Raw genomic sequence first — 19,486 nt, forward strand, 5'->3', positions numbered from 1 at the left:
GAATACATTTGCTTAAAAAATTATTGAATGACGTTAATGGGGTTAAACCTTTGATAACCCGCTTATTCTCTGAAAAATAATGCTCTGCTCTTTTAGCTAGATAGGGTTCTAATTGGCTCTGCAGGGTATGAGAGCAGGAGAGATTAGAAACAAATGACAAACTAATTGTAACAAAGCCATGCTAAAGTAACGTAAACCAGACATGATGATAAAATAAGGGTCAATGAGAGAACATTAGGAAGACATCACCAAAGATAACCAAACCAAAATAATACTAAACTAAACGAGGTCAATTTGCAAAGTTCATGTAAAAAATAAATTAATGAAATATTGGTTTTAAAAGTTCACAAATTGATATTTCAAATGCTGGGGATTGTCTCATACTGGACCAATCAGGAGTAACATATTAGAAATATTTGACCTCAAACACACATTTTCAACAAAAGAGAACCTTTCTGCATTCAACAGTTGGACAAGGGTAATATATGTGGATGTTGAGCATACTTTAAAAGAGCCTTAATAACTTGTTTTAGGTCTAATGTCCACATTAAATGCTTATTATCTACATATGCATTATATGTCTGTCAAAATGCTAAATTAATTTTATCAATAGCTATATATGCACACACATTTTATATACATATAAAACCCAAAGCTGCAATGAATTAATTAATGCAAAAACTTCTGTCATTTTTGTTTACCTTGTGAGCTTCATAATCTTCTGGTTGAACTGTTTACATTCAGAAAAAAGGAAAAAAAATCAAAATCATTCTACAACAGGGCAAGAAATTTGAAATTCAAACTTGAGAAGCTTGTCAATTCAACAAAGTGAAATACTTGCCATTTGATAGGATAGGCTCCATTTTGTTGTTTCCAGAAGCACTGTGGAAAGAAGAAAATAATATTAAATATGATTTTACAGTAAACATGATTTTCTTTATGTATTTAATTTCAATATAAATGACATAGTATAATCAGTTAAAACATCTCACACATAATGAAATAATTTTGGGGGTGTTATATAGTTAGCATTGAGGCAGGTTTTGGAAGGCACATTTAAATCTGATTTGAGTTTTGCTGGTTTCAGAAATAATATTAAACCCAAAACTGGTTCAGGTTGGACTTGGGATGTCTTATTTTCTAATTAGATAAGGTTTTGGCTGGAGTTCCCTCACCAAACCCTGAGGAAATCTGTTCCTACTCAAAGTTGGTACCCAAGGTTAATTTGCAGGTAAGGCCTCAAGAAGGCTTGTGGTCATGTTTGCTAGGATAATGGTTAAATGATTAAATTTACCCTTCCCTATAGTTTTTTGGTACACGTGGTAATTAATCATGGTATTAGAGCATGGGGTCCTAAAAGGAACTGTGGAAGCCTGATAGGTTTCTTCAACAGATCTAGTTATTTGGTGGGAGGATCCTATTTGTCCTTTATTTATTTATTATTATTATTATTATCATTTATTTTGGTAATGAAGGTTTTTAGTAAGAATGTAAGGTAACTGTTTACGTGGAAGAGGAATGCATGCTTTCTGGCTTCTTAGCTAGTGGTTTTGAGGGAACTAAAACTTTGATGTCTCCTTTATTATTTGAGATGATACATAATTTTCAGCAAAGCTTATGCAGAACAGTTGTTCAGTCCACATAGTGTTTTGTTTTGTTTAATTTGAAGCAGTTTCAAGCATGAGAATTAACTTGGGGAAGAGTAGTATAACAATTGTATAACATGGGAAACCTTATCTCCTTTGTGTTCCAAGCACTTAACAGCATTTATCATGATCTTTTTGCTTTACCTTTGTGTTATTTCTACATTTCAGCTGCTGAGATTACAGTTAATTCTACTTCCTAAACCACTCATTACCATTGCCTGCTCCATTTTATAAAAGTTTCCTCTAAAATCCTCTTCACATATAGTTATGACTTATGAGTAATATTGTAATAGTAGTGAGGGTATTTTGGTAATATTTTAATTTATTTATAAACTAAAAATAATACATGTGTATTAGGGTTAATTAATTTTAAACTCAAGTACAATTTTCTGAAATCACTCTGGTAACAAAGTTCATTCAAATTAAACCAATCGGGTGTGGCTGTCATGAAATCCAGTTTCTCACACCAAGTTGTTTTGAGCTTGATAATTCATGAAGGTGTTATAACTGTAAGAAATACATGCATATGAAGCAGATCTAAATCATATAAATAATCCTAAAGATATCAGAAAGTAGGTTCTGAAAAAGGAAGAAAGTGGATCTTACTTGAGAATAATTCTTGCAGCCTCTTGACACTCTGCAACTCGGCGATTATATCCAGGGTTGGTAGTCAAAGCCTGCTTCAAGCCTGAAAATGCCAATAATATTTTGTATGCTTTCTGCGACTCAGTTTTGTGGGTTTTTGGCAGCTTGGGTGGGTGTACAAGCTTATGTTCTTTGGTCTACAAATGCCAAGTGAGATTCAGGAGATGGAATAATTCTAATGAATATGAGAATAAGAGAATATCTATTAACTTTCAAAATTGAAGCAGGATCCAATATATTTGAAGTTCAAAATTTAAAGAAATAGTTATAGACAAAACCCATATTGCATTGCAAAGAAACACATTATACCAGCATGGAAGAGATCCCATAATTTGAAGATGCACAAAAGATAGAAGGCATATCATATACAATAACAATAAACATTCTGTCCTACATGTTGTGCTTGTGCCAAGTGGCTCAGCGTAATGTTACAAGTCGTACAATGTATTTTTTCCATATAACTCATTAATTATAAGATAGTTTATTCTAAATGAAATTCTATTCTCATTAATTATATTAAGATAGTTTACTCTAGGTAGATTATATTACCAAAGTTTCAAAAGTATAATACTATCCCAATTAAATTATATTACTAAAAGTTTCTAGAAGTTTAAGAGAACATTCATTATCTACTTAAATTATTTTAATCATCTCCCATTATTACTAGTTTTAATATAATAATAGTGTCCTATACATAGTACAAGCACCAAGTGGCTTAATGTATGGGTTATACATTGCTCAATGTACTTTTGTTTTGAGGCTCATTAATTATTATACAGATAACATGGGGGAACAATATTCATGGGTACGTTCTTCAACATCCTTACCCACGTGAGGATACAAGTTGTTATACAACAGTGGGCAATGCCCTAGTTAGTTTCTAGCAAAATGTAAAAGCATAGAAGCAGCAATCCAGACATTTTTAACGATTTCTTGGAAGCCAGTAGCTCTAAGATCCTAACAAACTGGATTGGGGCAGTTTTTTTAATCATAGGGTTTTGGATTTCAGGAATCTTAGGGCTTGATTTAGGACTGAAAAATTGGGGGAATGGGGGAAAACAATGGCAAATGGTTTGGGTATTTTGGTAATAACATCTTTGTTACTCAATTGCCATGTCATGTGCCACATGATTAAATAGGTTTACACCAACAATTTCTGTTAAAAAATATAGCACCGGCCATTGAATGGATCCATTGGTACTGAAAAGATAAATAAAGCCATAAAGGACCAACTTGTCATGAACTATTTTAGAGGGATCAACTTCAAACTTGGTGATATTTTTTTTCGATAGGTAAAACTTGGTGATATTTTTAGGGACGAAAATTATAGTTTAGCCATTAAAATTTTATATAAATTATACTATTAAGCAAATGTTTTCTTTGATGTACATATAATTTTTAATTACTCCGTGAAGAGTTAAGGGACAGTAACAGAAAAATGAAAACATAGATCAGTGAATCCTTGAAGAATAAATAGATGTGACACACACACACACACACACACACACAAAATTACCTATCAGTTCCCTAAAATCGTACTCATTAAAGCCTTTAACCCTCATACAAAAAATAGCTTCAAAACTACCCATGAATTCAATTTTACAGTTCATGGGTACTGTTCACAGCAGCCAGACCAGCAGCCAAAAACTGGGGTTCTTTTCCATGTAAACACAAATGCCTTTCCTTACTCTATATGAAACCTGAATTTCCCTAATATTTTCTAGCCTAATAAGACAATCCTCTCTACTATTTTCTGCCATTAAAATCCTGCAACCTTTAATCTTATTTCCTGTCCCTTACAACTTTCTACTTTATTTTCCAATGCTTTAAAATATGAAGAGGCACAATATTTTACCTATACTTTACTATTGATTAACCTTAGAAACATCCCTTGCCTGCTTTCCTACATTATTTTGGTGTCGGAGCATTTGTCTCAAGTCACTGGGCCTCTCCACCTAATAGCTTAAGCTTTTAGTTACAGGTTACTGGATTTTGTGGGGGAGGGGGTTTTAAACTAAGTGTTCCCCTTATGCACATAATTACAGGTCTATGCTCTACTAGGTCCCCTCTACCTTATAGTTTAAGCATTTAGGCTAGAAGCTGTAATAGCATCCCCCCACCCCACATGCATGCACGTGCACCCTCCACTGCAGAGGAGAAAAAAGTGGGGGGGGGGGGGGGAGAAGAAAAAGAGAGACAGAGAGGTCTTTGAGATTTCATTCCTCAATCCACTATTCTGTTCCTTCCTGTATCTCCAGAAAGCACTAGAATGTCATTAGCACTAGCCAGCTGCACTTTTTTATTCACTTATGATGAAACAATAAGAATATACTATGTTCCACTAAAAGAAACAATCTGTAAAGTTACTTTTGTACTTGTCAGAATTCAGAATTGCAATTTCAAGATTTTTTGTTTCCATATACCTTGTGAACTTTTTACATAGCTTCATTTTACGTGTAAAATTTTACATGTTTCCTAATATCCACTGAACTCCAAAGAGAAAAATATCAGGTTCAAAAATGATGGGCCAATCAGAAGATCCAGTAATATACACTTATATTTTAGTTTGTCAACAGCTATTAGATTTTAGAAATTTGATAAATAATCCTTTTACAATATTTGCCAGACTATCATTTGAATCCATGTATCATGAATTTTCTTCATGAATAATCTCCACATTAATGTTCATACAAGCATTTTGGTTTAATATGTAAAACATTTCCGCCTCATGAACATTCTAAATGATTCAGTAACAATGCAAGCCTCATAAACAGAGTAGCCATTAGGTTTATGAGATAACAATAACACAGACTTCACTGAGTCAATACATGGTTATGATACTGGATCTCAAGATACAACTCTGCACAACAAAAATAAAGGAATGACATTCTCCTAGCGCCACCCCCCCCCCCCCCCCCCCCAGCGGCATAAACAAAGAAAAAGAAAAATGAATGAATGACATTCCCAAAAGAAATTGAATTAAATAACAGAACAAACACAGAAAGCACTATGCACCTAAAAGTCTTCACGATACACAATTAGTAGCATGTAAGACAAACTGGGAAAAGATCATAACTGAAATAGAATCTAACTCTGCACTGAACTTAAACCATCTGTTGTATCTAATATATAAAAACAAACATTTATATGAGTAATAGAATTCATAAATTACCTTGCAGTTCATGAATGTTAGACAACCCTGGCTTGAAAGCAAGATGGCTGATTGATCCAAGATGCCATTTCTCAGACCCAAATATTCATTTTCAATATACCTACATATGCACAAAAATGAAATTTAGAAAGGTCTAGTATGATTAAACAAATGGGATAAGTATCTGTCACAATGTATATTATTTTAATGTTGGCACCAAAATACCATGAAATACAAGCACTGTTTTTCAACTCTCTCTCTCTCTCTATATATATATATATATATATTTTAAACACTAAGAAAAAATAAATGCAGCCTCTTCATCCCTAGGTTTCCAAGAGAAGCTAAGCATTTGTAATTAGCAAGATTAACATACCATGTACCTTATATATTTCTGACAATTGTAGTTTGCAGGTATGTTAGGATCACTGGTTTTAATGAACTACCAAGTTAAAATTAAAGAAAAAAATTATAAAAAATTAAACTGAAAGAATTAAAACCGGTGATCCTCAAATGTTGGAACCAGTGACACTCTTATTTAATTCTATGCCTGTAACTACACTTTTGACTGCATATATCAGAACTTCACAACATTTAGAGAGTACTCACGATATTGTGTAAGTGCAAGAAGCGAGACTAGAATTTTTTCTCTCTCATTTATCAAAAAAATCAATTTCAATTTCTTTTTTCTTTTCCCATAAAAGGTTTCTGAAAACAGTTCCTAAACCAATGCCCTTATGCATCCATTAACTTTTCCCTAAAATAAAATTTAAAAACCTAATTAGCTATCACAGACATTTATTCTTGAGTTCCTTAACCTTAGACTTCCAAAGAGGATATTGTTTCTCTAACCATGCTATGGTGACACTATCTTGAACCTAGGACTTGAATGCAGATTGAATTTAGGTTTAATAGACTCCAAATGGCATTTATTTGAAAATGATTTTGTGTTTGAAAGGTTGAGTAAATGCATGGGACAATGTTCATTCCACATAAACCTACTGGCAATTTTTTCTATGCTCCCTATACGTTAATCCTATTTTGTGCATTTTAATTCTTTTTTTTTTTTTTTTTTTTTTGATAAGTAATAAGATTATAAAAATTAGAAAAATTGAGCCACCCAAGTATACATGAAATATACTGAGGTAGACAATAAGTTACAAAAATTGCATAAATCTATCAAATCAATAACAGAAAGAAAAGAGAGATTCCTATTGGCTGACAACCAATCCAAAATAGTTCTAATAAAGAACAACTTAAGATCATGCATAGAACTTTCGGTGTATTCAAAAATCCTACTATTCCTTTCCCTCCAGATGCACCACATCAAACAATGAGGGATAACCATCCAAATATGACCATTTAGATGATGACAAAAACGACCTTCCCAACAAGCTAAAAGCTCAACAACAGATTTTGGCATCACCCATGAAACTCCAAACAAACCAAAATCATGGACCACAGATCTGAACCAATAGGTGATCATCAGATTCACCATTGCATTGCACATACAACACCAATCTGTAATTCTTATCTTCCTCTTCCTTAAGTTGTCAATTGTCAAAATTTTACGTAAAGCTACAGTCCATACAAAAAAGGCTACTCTTGGAGGGGCTTTTGATCTCCATATGATTTGCCAAGGAAAGGACTGCTCATTGGCAATAGCAGCAGCATCCAAAAGACGACAATAGGTAGCAACCTTAAAGCCCTTTTTCTTATCAGGTTTCCAGCACATTTTATCCTCCCCAATCCCCCTAATTCCCAAACCATAAATGGTATCCATGAATGTCATCAAGGACTCCAATTCCTAGTCTTGAATGGCCCATACAATGTGTAGATCCCAGTGAAGAACCCCATTGGTGAATTGCATTAAATCCGCCATACTTGCCTCCTTATTACTACAAACCCGAAATAACTCAGGATAGCAAACAGCAAGAGAGCTCTCCCCACTCCATTGGTCTTCCCAAAATTTCACGTGTTCCATCCCCAACTTCATATAGAACATGGCTTGACATGGATGACCATCCCTGTCTAATAGTTCTCCACATACCAACTCCATAAGGATCATAAACTAGATCAGAGCACCATCCCCCCCACCCCCCCATACACTACCATACTTCACTTCTATACTCATCTCCATAATGTATTCTTCTCATGACCATATTGCCACAACCATTTCCCTAACAAGGAGTCATTAAAAATCCTCAATCTTCTAATACCCAAACCACCTACCAAAAGAAGAGAACAAACATCTGCCCATTTAACTAGATGGCGTTTAGTCTCTTCACCCATACCACCCCATAAAAATTTTTGCTGCAGTTTTTCAATACGGCTAGCCACAACTGTTGGGATAGGAAACAAAGAAAGAAATAGGTATGCAAGCTTGATAAAGTATTCTTAATTAAAGTGACTATACCTCCCTTGAATAAATATAAACGCTTCCATCCTGCAAGTTTCTTTCTATCTTTTCTAAAATTGGATTCCAAATTGACCTACCTTTGAAGTGAGCACCCAAAGGAAGACCCAAAATATCTGTAGGTATCTTGGAATGTCTAAAGCCCCAAAATAATGGTTGAAGTCAGTATTTCTCTTCTTGCTGGGATATGGTCTCAATAATGGCTGGAAATTGTAGTGACTATAAAAACAATAATTAAAGTAACACTCAATTGAACAGTAAAGGAAAAAGCAACTTGCTGTCATGGCTAATTAGACAACGTGGCTTAAATATCCTTAACAAAGCCATAGACTAACCAAGCTTGAACACAATTATTTGGACAAACCAATTTCTATTTCATATAAGTATAACCAAATTATTTGCAATAGCTCTGTCTCCTCCACCACCTTGTCTCTTTTTCGTGAAAGCTAAGTTTAAATACATACCCAGTGAATTGCACTCATGGGAGTTCATGTTCGTGATCTTGATTGATTTAATAATGATCATATGTCTACCTAAAAAATAGTTGAAAATTTCTGACAAACTTACCAATCATATTCAATATTTTCTGTGAGAGATACCGTTAAGTGATTTGCACTTTCCAATGCCAACAAGTAAGCTATGCCAACCTGTCAAACATGTAATTATACAGATTAACTTATTAGATTAAAAATAAAAGGTGCTACTCAAAAGCAATAAGGCATTGAAATAGCTATATAGAAAACCTTATGCAAACTAGACACAAACACAGCAAAGAAAATTAAATGCCTTAGATATTTAGCAATGGATAAATATGATAAACAAAAATGCATTAAACTTGATTACCATAATCATAAGTCCTAATTTCCCCACCCTTTATGAAGATAAGAGAGAGCGACTTTAAATTCAGCTCAGAAAATGAAAGACTATATAACTGATTGTGAACCTTTTCAATTCTACTCAGTAAATTTCTTGACTGTAAACACACTATAACAAAAGCATGTGAAAAGGAAAGAAACTCACAGCAGCAGAAGAGCTAAGTCCTGAACTGTCAAGACCTTCAGAACCACTTATGTATCCTATGATACCCTGCAACAATTGCAACAAATGATCTAATAGATGGATTCTGAAAAACAGCACAATCTTACAATAGGTGGAACAGAAATTTACTTGCATTCAAGAATTTTCCAAGAAACCTGATTAGCAAATAGTTTAATCACATCTGCCTTGCTTCTTCAAGTGCAGAAAGTGGTTTCCTTAGAGGCTCAGATGTCAGATTCATATAGCTTTTAGTTATGCCTGAAAAGATAGCTGTGGGATAGACTTGTCCAAAGTCTCTTTTTTTTTTTTTTTTTTTTTGGCATATTGGTGTCAGGACAAAATTGGTGTCATCTAAAGTTACTTCTCTGTGAGGTCTACAGTGTTGGATAAAAACTCATACTTTGTTCTTGTTTCTAGACGGTAGACAATCCCAACAGATGGAATTCAAACTTAGTAAAACTAGCAGTAGAAATAAAGGGATGGTTAAAGTAGATGGTTGATAGATATTAAAGAGTGACTATTTTCTGTATCATGATTCAATTATAAGTAAAGATGAAAGGATTGAAGAGAATGTTTCTTGTAGAATTAAAGAGAGAGGTGCATATATGGAGCACGTTGTGATTGTAAAATACCTGTAAAACTAAAGGGAGAAATCTTCTTTTATAAGCATCAAATGTGTATTAAAGAGTGCAAAAAGGGTGTGGCACTTTAGTACACCAAAGGTATACATGAGAGAGAAAAAAAAAACTAATCTAAAATTTAACAGCTCAACAAAATCCAACATAGAAGAAAAAGTAAAGCAATTAGTAGTAGTTATCAACATCAACAACAACAAAGCCTTAGTAGTAACTATGGATTCTAGACAGATTAGTTAAGATTGGCCATATGTATTCTTTTCCTCCGCATAGTTATCCATTTATAAAGTTCTAGGGAAGAAGAACTTGAAATCTAGAACTGCTGGTTCACATCCTTCAACGTACAAGATATCCATTTTCACCAGATACACCACATAAGAGCCATTGGCAATACATTCCAAATCATACAATTCTTACATTTCCCCAACCTACCTTTCTAGCAAGCCAACAGATCTACCAAAGTATAAGGCATAACACACGATGCCAAAAAGAGAGAAGACAAATAACCACAAATTTCTCACTATAGGACAAAAAAGTAGTAAATGGTCCAGAGTCCTGCCCGTATTTTTGCAGATACATCACCAGTCTACAATAATTATGTTTTTATTTGTTATCAAATGTCATGTTTCCCAAAGCCACGATATACAGAAACACTACAACTCTTCGAGGTGATTTCACCTGCCATATAGTCTGTTGAGGGAAAAAAAAACAAATCCTTTTCTAGTTTCCTTAAATTCACTATAGTACACCTAACATTGAACTCCTTTAAGCTAGATGCCACCCATATGAGCCTATCAGCCACTCCTAAATACAATATGTCCATGAACAACATTAGGGACTACAATTTCCAGTCTGGAACAAACGTAGAGAACCTAGGTGTCCAAGTAACGTGCTCAGAAAAAATATCCAGATAATCAGCCACCGTTGCAGTTCAACTACTATATGGAGTAATTCTAAATAGGAAACTTTTAAAGGCATGTGTCCACACCATTGATCATCCCAAAAATGAATTCTTGAGCCATGTCTTACATCACACATGATAAAATTTGAGAATAAATCTGATTCACTGCTGATATACTTCCACACCCCATGCCATAAGAACCCACAACCATCTCAGAACATCAATGACCCCATTCAACCCCATACTTCCTGCCTATTACCTTCAAGCTCCTTTACGTATCTCCATAACCATTTTCCAAGCAAGGATTGGTTAAAAAAAAAAACAAAGCTGCCTTAACAAAATTCTGAAAACATAAAATAAAATAATAAAAAATAAAAAAAGAGATAAATTTGGGTCAAGAGAGAAATATCAAATCTCAATTTTGAGTCTAAAGGAATTTTATTCAATGAAAAAATTTGGTTTCTTGCTCACTTTCCTCCACTTCTTCCAATAAGAGTTCTTTTTTATAGCAGCTTCCCATTGCCTTTCAACAATCTACCAATCGATGATCAGGTTCACCACATAGAAAGCACTTGAAGCCACCTCTTTGGGCTGTTTTCTAGCTCCCACATGGTTGGCATTGGGCTGGTTGGATGAGGGCACAAGAAACTTATTAATTCTTGCTGCTTTCTTTTTCTTTTTTCTTTTTTTTTTTTTTTTTTTGATAAGTAAGAAAGACGTATAATCAAAAAGCTACCTCAAGCGAAAAAAGCATAAGGCAGAACAAAGAGTACAGAAAAAGAAATAAACAGACAGAAAAAGCTAATTACAAAGGAAAGAACTAAGGAACAAAGGGAGAGAATCACTAGAGGTGAGTCCCCAAGCCCTAGACCATTCAAAAAGAGAACCACTAAAAGAAGCAAGCAATTAGTCATCGGATCTGTCCATGTCCTCAAAATTTCGCCAATTTCACTCCCTCCAAATACACCACATTAGGCACAATGAAGCTAAATTTCAAATGCTAGAAGAGTGCTTTCCAAACCAATTCCACCAACCAAAAAGAGTATCTGCAACCAATCTTGGCAAGACCCATGAAATCCCAAAAGATCTAAAAACCAAGCTCCACAACTGATAAGCTTTTTCACAATGGAATAGCAAATGATCCACCATCTCCCCATTACAACGACACATAATGCACCAATCAACAAAATCAAGGCCTCTACCTCGCAAATTGTCGCATATAAGAATCTTATCCCAAGTTGCAATCCAAACAAAGAAAGAAACGCGCCGAGGAGCCTTAACCTTCCAAATACCTTTCCAAGGAAAGATAATAGGCAAGGGACCTCGTAGCTTATTATAGAACGAGCGGATGTCAAAATCCTCATTCTTCGTCAACTTCCATCTCATACGGTCTTCGTTCTTAGTTTGAGGTAAATTAAATCCCAAGGTACGAAGGAATTCATCCACAACACCCAATTCCCAATCATTTGGTTCCCTTATTAAACGAACATTCCAACATCAAGATTGCAACAAGCTTTGGTGTAGCTTTGAAATTGTTGTCTAGGCCTTGAAACATCTTGATTTTGTTGTCTCTCCAACAACAAGGCTCGCTTATAAGCCTTAGAATCTTTCCGAAGCAAATGAAACCCAAGAATATCTTGAATGGTTGGCTTCAATCCACTAAGATTCCTTACACCATCTGCTCTTCATTTTCATTCAAATCAATGCAAGTCATAAGTTGATAGAATTCCTTGGTATACTCTTCTACACTATCAACCTGTAGGTTGTGTAGGTTCTTGTACAAGGTTTGCATGTAATTGAAGGGAAGGATGTGTTTCTTGAGCTTGTTCTTAATCTTGCACCAATCTTTAATCTTGCTCTTGCCCCACCTTTGACTATTCATTTGCAATCACTCCCACCATACAAAGGCTCTTTCTTTAAGTCAAATCAATAACAATTTCACCTTCCTTTCTTCATAAACTTCAAACTAATCGACCACCCTTTCGAGTGTATTTAACCAATCAACAAGCTCATCGAGGTTAATACTTCCTTGAAATTTTAGAAGTTCAACCTTGATGTTGTTCTCACACTTGTGCTCATACCTCCCAATAGGCCTTTCCCTTTTAGGAAATCCAAAAGCATTCTCAAATTTTTAAGCATTATTGGCTTCATCACTCCTCACGCTAGGAGGATGCGTTCATAGTTTCGGTGAAGTGGCAAGGCGTGGAGGATAGTTTTATATGGGCATGCTCAGGGGTTTATGGCCCAAATGAGAATAATGAGAGGGGCCACATGTGGGATGAGTTGGTGGGTATTCAGCAATATTGGAAGATACCGTGATGCTGCCTTGGGGATTTTAATGTTGTTCGCTTTCCTAGTGAGCGTAGGGGTGAGACTTGTTTGACCCTAGCTATGGAAAAATTCTCTGAATTTATTGAGGATCTTAACTTGATTGATTTGCCGTTGGAAGAAGGTAGTTTTACATGGTCAAGTGGCACTGATCAACCAGCGATATCTAGGATTGATAGAGCTCTAATCACTCCAGATTGGGAGGATCACTTCCCACATGTTATTCAAAGGATTTTACCTCGTCCTATTTCAGATCACTGTCCAATTCTTTTGGAGGCAGGGGGAATGGCAAGGGAGAAGAGTCCGTTCAGATTTGAAAATATGTGGTTGAAAACAGAGGGGTTTGTGGACAAAGTTCAATCCTGGTGGAATCAGCACTCTTTTGTAGGTACACCTAGTTTCGTGCTTGCTAAAAAGCTCAAGACTCTGAAAGAGGACATTGTACAATGGAATCGCCGAGAGTTTGGTAATGTAGAGTGACAAAAAAAACAATTACTGGAGGAGTTGAAAATATTAGACACGAAGGAAGGGGACCTAGGTCTCACTAATGGGGAGATTCGTCATAGGGCAGATTTGAGATCCCAGGTGGAGCATCTTCTTTCCTTGGAAGAAATTTTCTAGTGACAAAAATCTAGGATGTTATATATCAAGGAAGGGGATAATAACACCAAGTTCTTTTACAAAATGGCTAACTCCCATAGAAGGAATAACCATCTCATGACCTTGGAGGTGGATGGGGTGGTTTTTGAGGAGGATTCCGAGGTATCTAATCAGGTAGTCCAGTTTTATAAAAATTTGTACAAGGAGTCCAAGGGGTGGAGGCCTTTTGCGGAGGTTTTGGAGCTTGATCGTATTGGGGAGTTGGAGAGGGTTTGGCTTGAACGGAAGTTTGAGAGAGAGGAGATACTACAAGTTGTAAGTGACTTGGAGGGGGACAAAGCTCTAGGTCCAAATGGGTTTACTATAGCGTTTTATCATCACTATTGGAGAGTAGTGGAGAAAGACGTCTTAGCGGTCTTTGAAGAGTTTTTCAGCACTATAAGTTTGAAAAATCTCTTAATGCTTCCTTCATTGCTTTAATTCCTAAAAAGAACGGCGCATCTAAAGGAGGTCAATTGATATTACTCAAGAGTACTTTATCTAGTCTTCCTACCTATTTTCTTTCTCTAATTACCATTCCTACTTATGTGGCTAATAAAATTGAAAAATTGCAAAGGGATTTTCTTTGGGGTGATAGCAAGACTCATCTGGTTGGATGGGATAAAGTTTGTGCGCCTTTAGCTAACGGTAGCTTGAGGATAAGAAAACTTACTACTTTCAATAAGGCCTTATTGGGGAAATGGTTGTGGCGGTTTGGGAAGGAAGAGGATTGGTTACGGAGAAGGGTGGTAGTTTCAAAATATGGGGATGAATGGGGGGGCTGGACCTCAAAGCTAGGTAAGGGGGTTCATGGGTGTGGTTTGTGGAGAGGCATCTGTATGGATGGGAGGATTTTAGTAAAAATTGTCATTTTGTTGTTGGATTGGGGAATAGAGTGAGATTTTGATAGGATGGGTGGTATGGGGATCAACCTTTCCAATTAGCTTTCCTAAGGTTGTATGGTATTTCCATTGACAAGGAGGCATCTGTAAAAGCTTCTTTGTCAAGGCAGGGGGCGGAGGATAGAAGAATTTGGGATGTTTGTTTTAGTCGAGATCTTAATGATTGGGAGATGGATGAAGGGCTGCATTTTCTTCATATATTGGGAGCTAATACTCCTCTGGATGTTGGAGACCGGATGAGATGGAAGTTGAAACCTAATGGGAATTTTGACATCCAGTCGTATTATAACAAATTGCGGATTCCCCCTCCATTGTCTTTCCTTGGAAAGGTATATGGAGAGTAAAGGCACCTAGATGGGTTTCTTTTTTTGTTTGGTGTGCAGCTTGGAATAAGATCCCTACGGGTGATAACTTGAGATTGAGGAGATTGGATTTTGTAGACTGGTGCATTATGTGTCGGCATTGTGGAGAGACGGTAGACCACTTCTTCATTGTGAAATGGCTCATTGGTTGTGGAGCTTTGCCTTTACTACTTTTGGCTAGTCTTGGGTTATTCCTAGATCGATCCCAGATTTGCTTTTTGGCTGGTGGAATTGGTTGGGGAAGTATTCGTCTCAGATTTGGAACTTAGTTCCGTTATGCATCCTATGGTGCATTTGGAAGGAACGAAATCAGAGGACTTTTGAGGATTTGGATAGTTCCGGTGATCAGTTGCTTGCTTCTTTTTGTGGGACTCTTTTCGATTGGTCTCAAGCTTGGGGACTCACGACTAGTGATTCTCTCCCCTCTTTTCTTTGCTCTCTTTCTCCTTTGTAATTTATAGGCTGTCTGGGTTCTTTTTCGATCTCTTTCTGTTTTTGTTCTTGTATTTCTTGGGTTTGCTCTATGTTTTTCTTGCATAGAGTAGCTGTTCGTATATATATATATATATATATATATATATCATTCTTACTTATCAAAAAAAAAATTGTACCATCTCAATCAAGGCAAAAATCTGCCTCCTCAATTGCTCAATATCATATTCGTAAGGATGATGTTGTTGGTCATCATTTTGTTCGATGTGAGCAGGAAAATCTGCTCATGGTCGGGATTCACTCCATTACTTCATCCCCTATTCCATTCAGATCTTACTTATTGTTCCATGATAATGAACTAGTGCTTAGATTTCTTATGGAAGAATTTCAAGAACTGAAGTAGAGGTGAAGAGCAGCCAAATCCGAATAAACCATGTCCAATTATTCAAGGATAAACCAAACTATAAAGCTCTTTGATGTGCTTGGGCAAGACAAAACTAGATCAGATTTTCTTAAAGGGAATTCTAAGATACTTGGACAAGAGCAAGGAAAGTTGGATCAAAAAATCTTTAGGCTGGGGGAATTCTGAAGAATCTCCAGCAGATTGAACAGTCACAGAAGGAAGATCGAAGCCTAAGCTATGATACTAAAATAAACAAAATTTGAAACTCCAAAGAAAAAGAGAGAAAATTGGGTCAAGAGAGAAAGTGGAGGCAAAATAAGAGAGAATTCTCAAATATCAATTTTGATTTGCCATAAGGCATTCGTGGCCATATCATCACCATTGCCATGTTGAAATATCCTACATCAGGCCTAACCCCCCAAAACCTATTTTACCTCATCCCAATTCACCAAATGAAATTCAGAATCCTCCCCAACTCTGTTCCATAGGAAATTTCTTCGTAACTTCTCTAAACATGTATCCACTGACACTACATAGGTCATCGAGACCTGAATTATGTTGGCAAACTTGATAGGGAGCTTTTGATTAGTGTGATTCTTCCTGTTTATTAAAAAAATGTAAACATACTGTACAACAGAACAAGTAATACCAAACACATATTTCTAACCTGGGTAATCTTATTTCCTCTACTGGTTAGTGCATATAGGGCCCCCCTAGCATAATTTCCCCAATTACATTCTTCTTGTAATTTGGATGAATCATCTGCAAGGATCTCACCCTTCTTCCCAACGCTGTGTCTTGGGTGCTGTGTTTCATCAACTCTACAAGGATGATACAAAAAAAAAAAAAATCAAATTATGCCTACATTATATAATGTAATTAATGGAAAAAATACAAATCGTCACAATCATCCAGCCTCATCCGCCAAAGAAGAGGTGGTGTCACGAAAATGGGAATTACCAAGCCAAATAACAGGGATAACTATCAATTACGTTATATGAATTTCAGAATATCAACAAGAAAACTGACAAAAAATTGACATTCTTTTCTCTTTTTATTTATAAGTGACAGGCAATGACATTCTATTAGACTTACTATTGTTATTTTATGTTAGAGTAGAGGCATGCCTGTAATCTTGCCATGTCACTCTAATAGAAAAATTTGCTAAGGTGAGGGACTAAGTAATTAAGCTCTAAACCCTCTCTCTCTCTCTTATTTTATTCTTTTGTTCCTCTTTCTTCTTTGTGAACCCTAATCTTTCATATTTTACAAGTCAACTTGGTATCAGATAGTACCGATCCAACTGTTAAAACACATTATAGCAATCTCGAGATCAACTTTAGTTGGCAGAGGTGTGCTGACATAAGCATCCGTACAATAAGTCTATGACATAAGCATTGATGTCAGCATCCACACAATCACCCAAATCCAACAACCAAGTCATCTCAGTCACCAGCCTCCCTTGATAATTTCAGTGATTTTTTTTTCCAAAATTTTTTATGCCAATCTAATGTGAGTTTTTAATTTTTCAATGTTTTTTTTCCTATTTCTGTCACTGATTTTCCAGTTTGTTTTTTTTGAGATTTCCGACCATTTGTCAACTGGGTTTCTCTCTGTAGGAGCCAAATAGGCTATAGAAGGGGCCAAATGATGTTGGTTTATTGATTTGCAGTGGGTTTTAGGGGTTTTTTGTGTTTTTGAGTGGTTCAGCTTCCGAGAACTTAAAATTCTAAATTTTAGCAGTTTTGATTTTTAAGGTGAATGGTCGCTCATTGGTTGAATCTGATTATTGCTATGGTTTGGTTTGGTGTGCCTTACTAAATATTAATTCATTGGCTTAGGCTATTATTATAGAATGGGTTGTTTGAGTTCCATATGAATAAAGAAAAATCCGTTGTCATGCCTGAGGATAAAACATCACTAATTAAAGTTGATGATATACCTAAATTGATTACCTTGAGGAAGCTGAATGGCTTAAATTATTTTGCTTAGGTACTTTCTGTGAAATCTTTTCTATGTGGGAAAAATAAATTAAAAAATTTTGACAATAAACCTTCTAATATTGGGGCTTCAAATTATAAGGATTGGATGAGTGGGGATTCTATTGTTATGTGATGGCTCTAGCATAATTTGCAACCCTACAAAATATCTGCTACTCTTCTAAGAAGATTCAGAACTATATTGAAAATTCTATTTTGCATCAAAGTAATGTTTCTCAAGTTTATGAGATTTATAAGAGAATTTTCACTACAAAGCAGTCTGGGCCGTCTAAGTACTATAGTTTTTTTTTATAGGTAATAAAAGTTTTATTGATAAGAAAAGTGCAATGTTTTTACAATAGTAAACTCACTGCACTTACAGCGATTACAAACAAATCAGAGGGCAGAGCTAACAGAAATAAGGAAATCAAACCTGGAAATACAATGTGTAAAACCCCAAATATGAGACCACCCAAACAAAGTCCTGGCTAGCAAAGACTTCAACAAATCTACCAGTCTCTCAATATCCTCAAATGTTCGGGCACTGTGTTCCTTACAGATTAAACACATAAGACATGCTAGTACCATGTTCCAAACATTTGAAGAAAAAGTCTCCAACCAATTCCTCCATGCAAACAGGAGAGACACAACTATATTCGGCATAATTCACTAAACCCCAAACATAAGAAAGACTTCACAAAGCATGAGCAAACTTACAATGGAGCAAAAGATGATCCACAGTTTCCTCATCACAATAATATAGGCGACACCAATTAACAACACCAATTAACAAGAGGCAAGTTCTTCTTAACAAGGTTATCTATTGTAAGAATCCCACCCCTGGCAGTTGTCCATAAAAAGAAAGACACCCTTTTAGGTATCTTAACACACCAAATGCTCTGCCTAGGGAAAAAAACAAAAGGGTCTTCCAATAATGAATTATAAAAAGAGCACCTATCAAAAACACCACTACAAGTCAATTGCCAAATCAAGTTATCATCACCCTCCCCCCTTGGTAGTTTGGAGGAAATATGCTCAAAGAAAGAGTAAAATCTCATAAAATCTCTCCAACTCCCAGTCATTAAAGTCACAATGGAAAAGTAAGTTCCAGCTCCTACCTCCTCCATCTAGTGCAGTAAAAACCAGATCAGAGCTCAAAGCTTCTTGAGCCAGAGCACAAGCAAACAAATCCATATACAAATCTTTCAAAGAAATAGGACTGCTCCAAAGGTTGTACCAGAACCGAATGCGAAGACCCTCTCCCGCCACATACACCACATGAACAAAGAAATTCAAAGCACCTTTCCTAATGTTCTTCCACATTCCACAAAAATTCAAAGCACCTTTTCTAATGTTCCACATCCCACAGCCATGTATCCCTCTAACAAATCTAGTGCACCAACCTCCACTAGCCTCCCCATATTTGGTGGCTATAACCTTACGCCATAAATGGGTGACTTCATTCCCAAAACGTCATAGCCACTTCCCAAGCAAAGCTTGGTTAAACACCCCAATCCTCCGAATCCCCAAACCACTTGCCTCCACTAGCTAAGTGCTATAGTACTCTTAAAAATTTGTGGGATCTATTATTGCAGTACCAACCATTTACTACTGATTTGGAGAGACATAAGCATTACTGGGAGGAATTTATGCTTGCTTCTTTGCTCTTTGGTTTAGACTATGACTTACGTGGGTTCAAAGATCAGATGCTTGTTAGTGAGACCTTACCTACAACAACTAATGCTTATTCTCGACTATTGAGCTCAATGTTGGGACAAAAATCCATTTTGACTCCTTAGAGTCTCCTGCTTTAGTTTCAAATAGTGGAGGACATGGTAGTCCTCGTGGTGGTAGTTGTGGAGGCTGTGGTTTTTGTGGTAAAGGTCATACTGATGGACAAGGTGACAAAAGTGTGATCTATATGGAAACACCAATTATAATCAGTCTTATTGTTTGGGTGAAATATGACAAACCAAATTCTGTGAATTAAGTTGATTATGGTACTACAA

General features: G+C 36.0%; 1 protein-coding gene across 13 annotated transcripts in view; it reads right to left on the bottom strand.

Moving 5' to 3' along the window:
• Nucleotides 1-19,486, bottom strand: part of LOC126705755 (galacturonokinase) — an 85,606-nt gene that overhangs the window by 57,282 nt on the left and 8,838 nt on the right. For 4 of the 13 annotated variants that reach the window (XM_050404941.1, XM_050404940.1, XM_050404935.1 and 1 more), the window contains exons 5-12: nt 16,166-16,319; nt 8,879-8,944; nt 8,426-8,505; nt 5,464-5,563; nt 2,253-2,428; nt 842-882; nt 702-730; nt 49-118 (exon numbers count right to left, since the gene is read on the bottom strand). In XM_050404941.1, the coding sequence (XP_050260898.1) occupies nt 49-118; nt 702-730; nt 842-882; nt 2,253-2,428; nt 5,464-5,563; nt 8,426-8,505; nt 8,879-8,944; nt 16,166-16,319 (716 nt within the window). The remainder of the gene's footprint in view (nt 1-48; nt 119-701; nt 731-841; nt 883-2,252; nt 2,429-5,463; nt 5,564-8,425; nt 8,506-8,878; nt 8,945-16,165; nt 16,320-19,486) is intronic. The other 9 variants (XM_050404948.1, XM_050404944.1, XM_050404947.1 and 6 more) reach the window with 6 other exon arrangements.

This window comes from Quercus robur, chromosome 11, assembly GCF_932294415.1.
Source record: "Quercus robur chromosome 11, dhQueRobu3.1, whole genome shotgun sequence".
Taxonomy (NCBI): Eukaryota; Viridiplantae; Streptophyta; class Magnoliopsida; order Fagales; family Fagaceae; genus Quercus; species Quercus robur.